The sequence below is a fragment of the Hemicordylus capensis genome, chromosome 5 (genome assembly GCF_027244095.1).
Source record: "Hemicordylus capensis ecotype Gifberg chromosome 5, rHemCap1.1.pri, whole genome shotgun sequence".
NCBI classification, from domain to species: Eukaryota; Metazoa; Chordata; class Lepidosauria; order Squamata; family Cordylidae; genus Hemicordylus; species Hemicordylus capensis.
In genome coordinates this window covers 244,793,698-244,806,642 of record NC_069661.1, presented here as the reverse complement: position 1 = coordinate 244,806,642, position 12,945 = coordinate 244,793,698, and the positions used below count along the sequence as shown (strand labels likewise).

At 44.6% G+C, this 12,945-nt stretch overlaps 1 protein-coding gene across 6 annotated transcripts in view; it reads right to left on the bottom strand.

The window, feature by feature from the left end:
• The window catches only part of BCAT1 (branched chain amino acid transaminase 1), a 109,856-nt gene that overhangs the window by 54,284 nt on the left and 42,627 nt on the right, over positions 1-12,945 (bottom strand). For all 6 annotated transcript variants that reach the window (XM_053256393.1, XM_053256398.1, XM_053256396.1 and 3 more), the window contains exon 2: positions 8,262-8,330. In XM_053256393.1, the coding sequence (XP_053112368.1) occupies positions 8,262-8,330 (69 nt within the window). The remainder of the gene's footprint in view (positions 1-8,261; positions 8,331-12,945) is intronic.

Genomic DNA, 12,945 nt, shown 5'->3' with positions numbered 1-12,945 from the left:
GACGCTGTGCTAGGGGGTGGAGAGGGACAGTTGCTCTCCCCCTGCTAAATGTAAGAGCAACATAACTTTAAAAGGTGTCTCTTTCCCAGTTAACAGGTGTTTTTCAGAGCACAACCCTGGAAAGGAAGCATATGTTTGGAATGAACATACTGAGGGTACTTTTAGATCAATATCGCTGCTCTAAACATGTTATATGTCTTCACCTTGAATTTTGTAACCTGTATGCAGTATATGCCAAATTTGCTTGTTTTACATAATTTATGCAGGTTCACAGGGAGGAACAAGAAGTTATTGGTTCTGAAGGGCATCCAAACCTCACAGCTGGAATTTCTTCCCTCTCGTTGGTTTAAGAGGTCTCAGAATTACCATTTAAAGCAAAACTTCATCGTTATAAAAGCTGGAAATGTGCTTCATTTTCTGCTGAGATTCTCAGCATGTTGAATATTTATGTGCTCAGGCGTAGAGCACATGCTTTCAATACAGAAGGCTGCAGGTTTAATCCCTGGCACTGCTAGATAAGAAAGACCCCTGTCCAAGACCTTGGAAAGATGCTGCCAGCCAGTGTAGACAATACTCAGCTAGAGGGACCAATGACCGGACTGAGTTCCATGTGTTCACAGTGCTATCATAGGGTACACAAGCTTTTATGAAATGACCTCAAGCATCCTGACGACATCACAGCAGTTAAATATGTTGGCAGAAAGAGAAAACTGAAACATGTTGTATCCTGCAGGGAGCCCTTCAAGGCTGACCACAAACACCTGCTGAGGCTATTTTTTGGGGTGTTCTATTTAATCCGGAAGTGTAATCATTTCTTATCTAGTGGTGCTGCAGAGCCTTGCGACCACAATTTCGACAGTGTTTTAGGAAGTAAACTGCTGCACCAGAGACAGCAGGAGAAAGAGGGAAAAGAAAAACGAACCAGTGTTAATCCATGCTGTAACTGGAAAAATGAACAAAACAACACCAACAAAAACTAGAGTGAAAAACACCAAAGTTACCGACACCAACAAAAAGTATCCCACCGCTGGTGCTTTCCCAATGGTCAAAACGGAACTGGACGGAGAGTGTTTTCTCCATCCTTTCGAGCATGCATATAGAGCAAAAGTGCTCTGCTAAGGGAAGGGGTTTTAGCACCTCCTCCTTTCACATCTTAAGTGAAGGTTCTTAACTCTAGGATGCCGATCAGATGACCTCAGTCACGTGCTCAGGAGGGCTGCGGGGAGTTAGGAGTACGCCTACCTTCCCCCACAGACGAATGGCAGCCATTTCGGGCTCCACCGCACCACACACCCACACAAGCTGCGCTGCAGCGGAGTCCAGAGCCGCAATCGGGAGGAGGAAGTTGCAGCTGTGCCAGCTGCAGAGCAGTCGTGTGGCTACTCCATCCCAACCAGCTCACTGCCCCAAATGGTGGCGGGCAGGGGGAAGCCCAGCTACCCAGCGGCGATCGTATCGCCTGCCAAGGTAGAATGAACCATAGGTAAAACGAACTGTAGATTCATTCTACCTCGGGAAAACACCGGGTACAAAAGGTGGGTTACCCTTGGCTGGAGCAGCCAGGGGCTCCTAGCACTCCAGATAACACAAGCTGTCAACTTGTGTCTTGAGAATGCCCTCTAGAGGTTCCATGCTTCCCTTTCAGAGGACTGTACAAAGGCCATGGAGAACAACCAGGAGTCTTGGGTTGCAATCTCCTTCTGTATATAGGTTTCTTTAAAAAACCAAGAGGCCATTACAGAATGGTAGAACATTAGTCCCATTGCATGCATTAAGACAGGGCACACAAATCCTAAAAGAATAGCTCAGCTGTGGGAAATGCATCGCTGCATAGGGTCAACGTAGAAGATCTCAGGAACCTTCCGTTTCAAGATCTCAGCAGGGCTGGAAAAGACTTGAGAACTCAAGACAGATGCTGCCAATCACAGCTGACAGTTCTGGGCTTGACAGACCAATACTCTGACTCAGCAGAAGACAGCTTCATATGTTCATGCCGCTGAAGACCAGAGTATCATCAGCTACTCTCCCTGTAAGGCTAAGTAGTATTGTCAGCGTGATTTTTCATGGCGCCACCTGCACCCACAACACACCCTACCCATATTATGGCACAAAATGGTGATGTGCAGAGTGGCACAACAGACTTCAGAAAGCAGGCAGAGCTCCACAGAAAATAACAGGCCTGAATCACAATGTTTGTCAGACAATATGCATGAAGATTCCACGGGGATAATAGGTGTTGCAAAATCAAGGTGCCCAGATCACACATAGCGTGCAGATTGTTCTGTTCTCCATCGTTGATCGGGCATTCTCATCCAAAAAATGAAGTGTGTTAAGCAAAAGGTTTGTGGATTTCAAGGATTTCCTGCTTGCATTTTATTTAAATCACTGACCTGAGCTGTTTTTAGAGTCATTAGCTTAATGGGACATAGAAAACACTGTGCTGACTTTTTTAAATAAATAAATAACTCTAATTTCAAGCAGTCATTTCCAGACTGGCTCTAAGCTTCCAGGAATCTCTGTGTTATGACATCCCTTGGAATGACAGGCCCTTGGAGGCAGGCAATATATTATCAGCCCAAACTTGGCTGTTCCTGGAGTCTGCTTCTAATACAAAGTTAAGCAACAGAGCCATAAGGCACAACAGTACTTACTGCTAAGACTTTAGCCTGACCTGGCTGGTTTTTAGGGGCTGTTCCTCCAGGGCCATCTGTCCCTCTGCTTTCTTGCCCCTGTCTCCCATGCAAGCTTGAGTGTCCCAATTTTTCAGAAAGTGTGGGTGCGGGGAGAGAGAGAGAGAGAGAGAGAGAGAGATAAGCCCAGTAAAGAGGAATTTAGACCAGTGTTCTGTTTCCTTTTGTGTAATTAAGGATGCGCAGAATGGATGTTCTGATTTTAAAACTGATCAACTCGGGCTTTATGAGTGGTACTCTTTATGCAGACTGACTGACCAGCTGTGCCCGATCATCCACTTAAGCCACCCTTAACATGATACCAGCAGTGGGTTTGCCACCAAGAGCAGAAATCGCATTGGTGGCATTAAGTGTCTCACAGCTCGGTCCCAGCAATATTCACCATGCTGACAAACTGGAAAGAAAGGGCCATAGCTAGTAACAGAGAACCCAAGCCACCAAGTTCAATTCCTGGCACCTCCAAAAGGGTCTCTGTAAAAGGTTTGGGCACAAATAATGCCTTGAAACCCTAGGAAGTCTCAGAGGAGGCACTGCTGGGATAGATGGACTGTATTCCAACTTGGCATAAAGCCTCCTCATCCGCTCATATGCTATATGAATCGGATTTTAAATTTCAGTCTGGTTTTTTTTTATCGGTCGACATTAAGATGATATATGTTTTAATTAGCTGTAAACGGCTGGACAGCATACAAATGGGATAAATAAATAAACAAACAAATCCTTAGTTTTCCTGGCTTGGTTGAGAATGATGCAACAAGACAGGGCACCCCTCCAAACAAGCCACTCATAGACGCTATTCCCACGATCCCTGGAAAGCAGGCGAAGGGAGCTTAGGCGGCTTTCCAGGGATCGTGGGAACCACCAGGCTCACAGGTGAGCCCGGTGCTCCCAAGGCGGTTAGCCCGCCTAATCCCCCCTCCCCTGAAATGAGGCTAATGGAGCGAACGCACGGCGACACACGAGTAGAGGCAAGCAGCCTCCCAGGCTCAGGGGGTCTCTCCAGGATTCCCTGCATGCTCACACTTCTGGGGGCCGCGCAGCCCCCGATCCCCACAGCCCCCACCGGCTCCATGACAGAGCTGGCAGTCATTTGGGTGGCCGATCCAGCCGCCCAGGGCTGCCTTTTGATTGTCTGCAGGGAGGGAGGGCTAAGCCTGCTCTCCCCACAGACCTGGAAGAAGCTCTTCTCACCGATCATGAAAAGGTTTTAATTAGTTTTAATTGTTTTTAATTGGGGTTTTAATTAGTTTTAATTGTTTTAATGCTAACCTGGTTTTCAGGGTTTTAATTGTTCTGATAGGTTCGTTGTTTTTTAAAGATGTTTTAATTGTTAGTTGGTGTTCTTATTTATATTTCTGTTTTCATTGTTATCGGTTTTAATGGTTTCTGTTTTAATTTTAATTAGAGAGAACACTGGTCCCAGATCCAGGGGCATAATATAACTTAAGAATGTGTCATCTGAATTAGGGTTGTCAGAAAAGTGGTGGCTTAACTGCCTCAAAAGACATCAGAGACTGTTCAGCGTATTCCATCTGAAATACATCACTGGGTCATTGCTTGTGACCTTGGACAATAAGTGGATGCTTGGATAAACAGATAAAACTGCACTCTGTTGATCCTATTAGACCTTTCCATGGTCTCTGACGCCATTTATCATGAAGGACAAGGTAAACCAGTTATGCCACCTGACTAGTGTTCATTGGGCTGTTCTTGAATTGTTGTTTAATTGATAAAACTTTCCCTCCTTTTGGCCCCATGAAGGCCTCCAAAGTGGCTAACACTCGCGGAAATAGACAAATAATACGAAAACACCATAAACCCATGGAAGACTAAATGCAAACCAGGTTAAAATCATTGTAGCCAAACAGAAACAGTAAATTAATATGGACTAAAAGTTTGTTCTGCTCAATTCAATTCAATTATGAGTGGGTTTGAAGATTACTGGAAATACCATCACAGGGAAACAAATGGTCATCTTCAGGGTGTCAAAGCAAACCTGTTCTCAAGACCCAAACCCAAAAACAGTTCAGAGGGGTTTCTTTCCCCCTTCAGTGAATGCGAACTGATATCCCAGTTGTCTTGAACCTAAGCGGACACCAGTTCCCTAAACACAAAAGGTGTTTTAAATTGAATGGTTCTAGTTTTATCAGACACTCAGCTTTAATTGCAATGATTGATTTTCCTACTTTTCTTATCCTGTTGCATGTATTTTCTTTGTAAAAACCTTTAAAAATTCAAAAACAAACAGTTTAAAAATAAGCATTTATCTCAACTTATTTATATCTATGTAAACTGCTTTGGGAACTTTTGTTGAAGAACGGTATATAAATATTTGTCATATTTGTATTCAACTTGAATAGTTATCCTTGAGGTAATTCACACAATCTAAAACTGTGAAGTGATTGTGTGGAAGCAAGGTAAGAGGAAAAGCTCCCCAGGTTTTCCTTCTCCCTTGCTTCCACACAATCACTTCTACTCAGGTTTTCCTCTAACCTTGCTTCCACACAACTGAAAATTGGGAGCACACACAGCTCCCAAACCTGGGTACAGCACAGTTTTTGATTGTGTTAATGACCTCATTGTATTCATTTTATAGAGTCACATTGGAAGCTAAAGAGTTTGATATTTTTCTAAATGAAATGCACCTAAACTGGTTCAAGGTATCCAAATACTGGTTACTGAACCACTTTTTAAAGTTAGTGACCAAACTGGAACAGAGTTAAACAGTACAATACTGATGAATCTGAACAGAAGCCAAATTTTTAGTGGTACAAGCTCCCTGGTCATCTGTACTGGGCAACCTGCTTTCAGGTTGGTACTTCCCACTTTATAAGGATGGGAGAAAAAAAGAGCTCTTTTCACGCTCAGTGAGAAGAACTCCGGGGCAGTCTGTGGGGAGAGCGGGTGAATAGCCTCAATGACTAGCTAAATAAAAAGTTTAAAAGAGAAAAAAGGAGGGACAAATTAAATCTATGTTATTTGGAGGTGGTCATGCTCCCAGAAAGTGGTCTGAAAACACCCAATGCAGCAACCTTGCCGAAGGTCTGGTCAATGTCTGGATAGAAGCCACCTGGGAACTCTCCACAGCAGACTGAATCCAAATATTCCACTGCAACAGAAGGCAGCTTTTCAACCCAACAAACTGGCTCCAGATGGTCAGGGAGCCCTCCAGAGCAGCTTTTGGAAAGGCTGCATGGGAAAACCAGTGACCATTGATTATATTCTGTGGATCCAATAAAAGCCTAAATAAACAATCGGCCTCAAATGAAGTCAGTCAATAACACTCCCACAACAAAACCGAGCACCATGACATTTTCTAAGAGTCTTCTGTGCTACTGATTACATACTGTATATTTGCATTTCATATTTATTCCTAGCCACATCTTAAAAGGAAATAAACTATGACACTGGAAAGAGAAATACATGCAGGGTGACCATGGATATGAATCAGAACAGCACCCTGATTCTAAGCGAATGTTAACAGTTTCAGCACATATATTGTGATTGTCAGCAACAACAGGAAGGGAGAGGGCTGAAAAAGCAATTGGGAGTTTGTCTCTATTATCGTCTCAAAAACCAGCCCTTTCAAGTGTTAATAAATCTGTCAAAGTGAGTTTTTGTATGAATAATGAATCTAAGTGATTTTCCTCTATGCTGAAGTTCTCCAAAAAGTACACATGGCCCATAATAGTATTCTTGTCACAACATTTTCTGCAAACTATTGCAAGGTATTATTTATTTCTTACATGTCTAATTCAAGTCTGCAATAAAGCCACGAATTTCAAAAACATCATGACGTTAAAAGTACAAAAAGAAGGGATAACAAATATAGGGGCTACTCACACGAGCGTGCAAAACCAGGCTAAGGGAGCCCAGCCCAGTTTTGCACACTCATGTGAACCACCAGGATCGTGCCCAATCCCGGTAGCTACATGGTGGCAAACCCACAAAAGTAGCCACCTCGTTTTTATGATCAAGTGTCAGCCATGGCTGGCACATTCGGGGGGGGGGGTGGTCCCAGTAATGCACTGCACACAGGGGAAGCCACCACTCGTCTGGGCGGGCAGTCTGCCCGCCCAGGGACTGTTAGCCATTCATCTGTGGGGAAGGTAAGTTGAACCCTCCTTCCCTGCAAACAGCCTGTAATCATCTTCCTGTATAGGTAGGCAGAGCCAGGGGTAATAACAGGTGGATCCATCGTGAATCCAGAGGCTTTGTAATAGTGCAGAACATTGCATGAAGATGCCCTGCTGGAGGCAACTTTACACTGGAAAAAAGCAAAACAAAAACAAAAATTTATTGGAGTGGTTAATAAAGGGGAGCGGCCAGAGAAAATAGTCTCCTGTAGTGTGACAGAAAGCATTGCCAGTGTCCATGACTTCAGCAAAGCAAAGGTAGTGGATAGGAGAGAGTGTGGGACACTTGCATGATGGGAGGGCTCACCCTCACCTGCCCATAGTGAGGAGCCTCCCTGATGAGCCTATGACTCACCTTCAAAGCTATAAATCATAGGAACATAGGAAGCTGCCATATACTGAGTCAGACCATTGGTCCATCTAGCTCAGTATTGTCTCCACAGACTGGCAGCGGCTTCTCCTAGGTTGCAGGCAGGAATCTCTCTCAGCCCTATCTTGGAGATGCTGCCCGGGAGGGAACTTGGAACCTTCTGCTCTTCCCAGAGCAGCTCCATCCCCTGAGGGGAATATCTTGCAGTGCTCACACATCAAGTCTCCCATTCATATGCAACCAGGGCAGACCCTGCTTAGCTAAGGGGACACTTCATGCTTGCTACCACAAGACCAGCTCTCCTCTCCTAAAAAGCTTGGCTGAAGAGATGTGTCTGCAGTTGTTTCCTAAAGGTCAACATTCACATATGGGTGAGAAAATTATTCATATCACATATACATGAACAAAAATAATCGTGCAGCCATTATGAAGGGGACAAAACAGCAGTAAACAGAACCATACTAAGAAGCTGTGGCAGGAATAAGAGAGCAGATTACAAGGGAGTTTTTCTGGGGCACCCCTGCTGAGTCCTAAATTCCTAGGCAGAAAATGAGATGACATCTGGGCATATACAAAATACTTTAGATCCCTGCTAAAGCATCTGCTATTTGCTTTGACATTTCTGGTAAAGGAAATACAAGTTACATTTTTCATGTGAAAAAGACAGAGAAAAATGTCATCTGAAAAATACAGACAACAGAAGAGAACTCCGCAATACTCCTGAATGCTAGAAGTAAGTTCAGCTGACTTTTAACATGCATGAAAAGGAACACCAAGGAAAGGAGCTAACATCTGCTCCGCTCATCCCTAAAGACCCTTCTGTCTTATTGATAGATAATCAAGCCCTATAGGCTCCTGTAATACATCTGTTTTGTGAAGTGCAGATTAGTATCCTTCAACTACAATCCACCCCCAACCTCAGCCACATCCAAGGCTGCAATGTTTATACATGTCAATAACTCCAAACAGGCTGAGGCCAAACCACTCTCCCTGCATCATAAAGACAACAGTTTTCTACTGAGCAGAGAAGTGCTCCAGGCACTTCTGCTTTAGCAAACAACTTACCTTGAAAGATTCGGTCACATGTTTTGCTGCTGCCCCCATACATCCAGCTCCACAGTCGTTTTGACAACCCTGCAAGGAACAAAAAAGAACAATTTTTTAAAAGACAGTGTTTTTTAAAAATGCAATATATGCTGGAGAGCAGTTCTGTAAATGCTCTCCACACGCGGGGTGGGGGCGGGATTGGGCAATTTATCTCTTGGACAAAGCTCTGCATTTTACCGGGGATCTACACTTTTCATGATCCATTTTGCTAGAGGACAGCCCGCTTTGTGGCTTCTGCACTTCTGGGCTTGTGAGAGGATTGGACAAATCCTACTTTACACTGTGCTTAGGACCCTGAGACCCAGGGAACAAAAGTGCAATTGTTTCTCCACTAAAAGCAGAACAGTTTTCTCCAAATCTACCAGGTCCAGCCTTTCAAAAAGACAAAACCAAACCAACAAAACTCTTATACCTGACCCTGGCATTTTCTACTAAGAACAAACTTGAAAAGAAAGTAGCAGAGAAAGGTAGAATGGAATTTATTGCAGACAACCACTTAGACCTACACAAAGGGGTCAACTGTTACAGACATCCAGAAAAACCAGACAAGTGGCAGTTCTGTGTGAAGAACATGCTCTTCACTTTCCTCGTCTGGGGATTCAGATCTTCTCCTTCCCCTCCCATCCTGTCATGCTCCAAGACATCGGAACTGCCTGGCTGGATCTTGCCAAGGTCTCATGTAGTTCAGTATTTCATCTTAATGAACTGCACTTTCCTAAGCCACAAGAACTCAAATGTGAAATTGTTGACCGCCTTGCTAAAATATATAACTTATCCCTGCAATCAGGTTCTGTACCAGAGGACTGGAGAGTAGCAAATGTAACACCAATTTTCAAGAAGGGATCCAGGGGTGATCCGGGAAATTATAGACCGTTTAGCTTAACATCCGTTCCAGGCAAACTGATAGAAAGCATCCTCAAGGATAAAATTGTAAAGCACATAGAAGAACAGGCCCTGCTGGGAGTGAACCAGCATGGGTTCCAAAAAGGTAAATCTTGCCTGACCAACCTTTTGGAGTTCTTTGAGAGTGTCAACAAGGGTGTGGATCAAGGTGATCCAGTTGACATAGTATACTTGGACTTTCAAAAAGCTTTTGACAAAGTTCCTCATCGACTCCTGAGGAAACTTAGCAGTCATGGGATCAGGGGACAAGTACATATGTGGTTGAAAGACAGGAAACAGAGGGTAGGCATAAATGGAGAGTTTTCACAATGGAGGGAAGTAAGAAGTGGGGTCCCCCAGGGATCTGTCCTGGGACTGGTGCTTTTTAATTGATTCATAAATGATCTAGAAGCAGGATTAAGCAGTGAGGTGGCCAAATTTGCAGATGATACCAAACTCTTTTGGGTAGTGAAATCCAAAACAGATTGTGAGACGCTCCAAAAGAATCTCTCCAAACTAGGGGAGTGGGCAACAAAATGGCAAATGTGGTACAGCATTGGCAAGTGTAAAGTGATGCACATTGACTGAAAAACCCCAACTTCAAGTATACATTGATGGGATCTGAGCTGTAGGTGACTGACCAGGAATGGAATCTTGGGGTCGTGGTGGACAGCTCGTTGAAAGTGTCGGCTCACTGTGCGGCAGCTGTGAAAAAGGCCAATTCCATGCTAGAGATCATTAGGAAGGGGATTGGAAATAAAACTGCTAATATTATTATGCCCTTATACAAAACTATGGTGCAGCCACACCTGGAGTATTGTGTACAATTCTGGTCAACACATCTAAAAAAGGACATTGTAGAGCTGGAAAAGGTGCAGAAGAGGGCAACCAAGATAATCAGGGGCCTAGAGCACCTTTCTTACAAGGCAAGGCTACAACACCTGGGGCTATTTAGTTTAGAAAAAAGACGACTGCGGGGAGACATGATAGAGGTCTATAAAATCATGCATGGTGTGGAGAAAGTGGATAGAAAGAAATTCTTCTCCCTCTCCCATAACACTAGAACTAGAGGTCACCCCATGAAATTGATTGCCAGGAAATCTAGGACCAGCAAACGGAAGTACTTTTTCACACAACGCATAATCCACTTGTGGAATTCTCTACCATGAGATGTGTTGACAGCCAACAACCTGGATGGCTTTAAGAGGGGTTTGGATAACTTCATGGAGGAGAGGTCTATTGATGGCTACTAGTCGAAGGGCTGTAGGCCACCTCCAGCCTTGGGGGCGGGGTGAGTCTGAGTACCAGTTGTGGGGGAGTAACAGCAGGAGAGAGGGCATGCCCTCAACTCCTGCCTGTGGCTTCCAGCAGCATCTGGTGGGCTACTGTACAAAACAGGATGCTGGACTAGATGGGCCTTGGGCCTGATCCAGCAGGGCTGTTCGTATGTTCTTATGTTCACTGGGGATCATATTTATTTATTTAGCATATTTCTATACCGCCCCAAACACAAGTTCTCTGGGCGCCCCAAACACAAGTTCTCCACTTTCCTAAGCCACAAGAATTTTGTGGAACAGCACTACCCAGATCTGGTTTCCTTTAGATGAGCATGCATAGGAGAGTTTGGGTGTCTTTGTAGTATATGCTTTATTTACAAGAATACAAGCACGGCATAAGTGGATCTGCTACCCCATAGCAGATCCACAAAGAGCGTGACACTTCGCAAGATGCCTTCAGCCAACTCTTTCATTCCAAAGGACCACAGGAGAGCTGGTCTTGTGGTAGCAAGCAGGAATCCCTTAGCTACGCAGGGTCTGCCCTGGTTGCATATGAATAGGAGACTTGATGTGTGAGCACTGTAAGATATTCCCCTTCAGGGATGGAGCAGCTCTGGGAAGAGCAGAAGGTTCCAAGTTCCCTCCCTGGCATCTCCAAGATAGGGCTGAGAGAGATTCCTGTCTGCAACAAGGAGAAGCTGCTGCCAGTCTGTGTAGACAATACTGAGTGAGATGGACCTATGGTCTGACTGAGTATATGGCAGCTTCCTATTTTCCTGTGTTTCTAAACTATAAAAGTGTGTATTCCCCTCCTACACAAACCTTGCAAACCCTCCCCTTAGTTGCAGGTAGGGTGACACCTGCAACTAAGGCAGGAGAGAGGGCATGCCCTCAACTCCTGTCTGTGGCTTCCAGCGGCATCTGGTGGGCCACTGTGTGAAACAGGATTCTGGACTAGATGGGCCGTGGGCCTGATCCAGCAGGGCTGTTCTTATGTTCTTATGACACCTTCCCAGTCCTACCCACACAGAGAAATCTTCAACTATCCCCTAATCATTCACTCCAATCAGCATAACAAAAAAACTATCTGCCACCAGCAACCATAACATACATCAGGCACTCCATATCTTGATACCCCAGGTGTTGTTGCACTGCAACTCCTGTCATCTGACAATGCCTACTGTAGCTGGGGATGATGGAAGTTGTAGTCCAACAGCATCCAGGTACTCAAGATTGGGAATCCCTGTTGTATGACACCCAGTCCTGCTCCCATTTAGAAAATACATTTGAGAAGACCAATGCCTGGGTGTTTGGTGGAGTGAAATATTGCACTGGCCTGCCTCCTTGTGCATAGAATTACCTAGAAGGAACAGAAACAGGACACCATTTGAACATTAAAGAGATTCCAATGCACCCAAACCTCAAGGAGCAGCACACCAGATGGATCTCTCTCCGCAGAATTACTATTAGAATTATTTGATTTGTTTGCATGCTTCCTTTCTGCCCAAGGCTTCTCAAAGCTGTTTACATACACTTAAAGAAAATCAAAATGATCAGTTTTCTGGCTGTGGCTACTGGTGGGTTTTTTAGCAGTAGCAGGCCCAGTATAAACAATGGCCAAGAAAATGGCCACCAGGGAGAACCTGGCAATTGCCAGGAGCAGGGCTTCTCCTCTGCTGGGCCACAGATTTAAGCATGGTCTCTAGTTCTAGAGTGGCTTTAGTTCTCCTTCTTTTCCACAGCAACTCTAAGCGGCAGCAACACTCCTCAGCTCAGCTCAGCTATTTTCATTCATTCATTCATTCGATTTCTAATACCGCCATTCCAAAAATGGCTCAGGGCGGTTTACACAGAGAAATAACAAACAAATAAGATGGCTCCCTGTCCCCAAAGGGCTCACATTCAAAAAAGAAACCTAAGATAGACACCAGCAACAGTCATTGGAGGTACTGTGCTGGGGCTAGATAGGGCCAGTTACTCCCCCCCTGCTAAATAAAGAGAATCACCACGTTAAAAGGTGCCTCTTTGCCAAGTTAGCAGGGGTTAGTTTTTGGCTGTTGGTTGCTGCTGCTTCAGCCGAGTCCTAAAGTAAATAGCCCCCAGGAAAATGGACCTCAGAAAGAATCACCCCTGCTAACTTGGCAAAGAGGCACCTTTTAATGTGGTGATTCTCTTTATTTAGCAGGGGGAGAGTAACTGGCCCTATCTAGCCCCAGCACAGTACCTCCAATGACTGTTGCTGGTGTCTATCTTAGGTTTCTTTTTAGTTTGTGAGCCCTTTGGGGACAGGGATCCATCTTATTTATTTATTATTTTTCTGTGTAAACCGCCCTGAGCTATTTTTGGAAGGGCGGTATAGAAATCGAATTGATCATCATCATCATCATCATCATCATCATCATGCCTGACTTGGTACACTGCTCCACCTCCTCTTTTCTAAACCATTTGCTTAGTCAACTGACAAGTTGACTATGGCCGTTAAA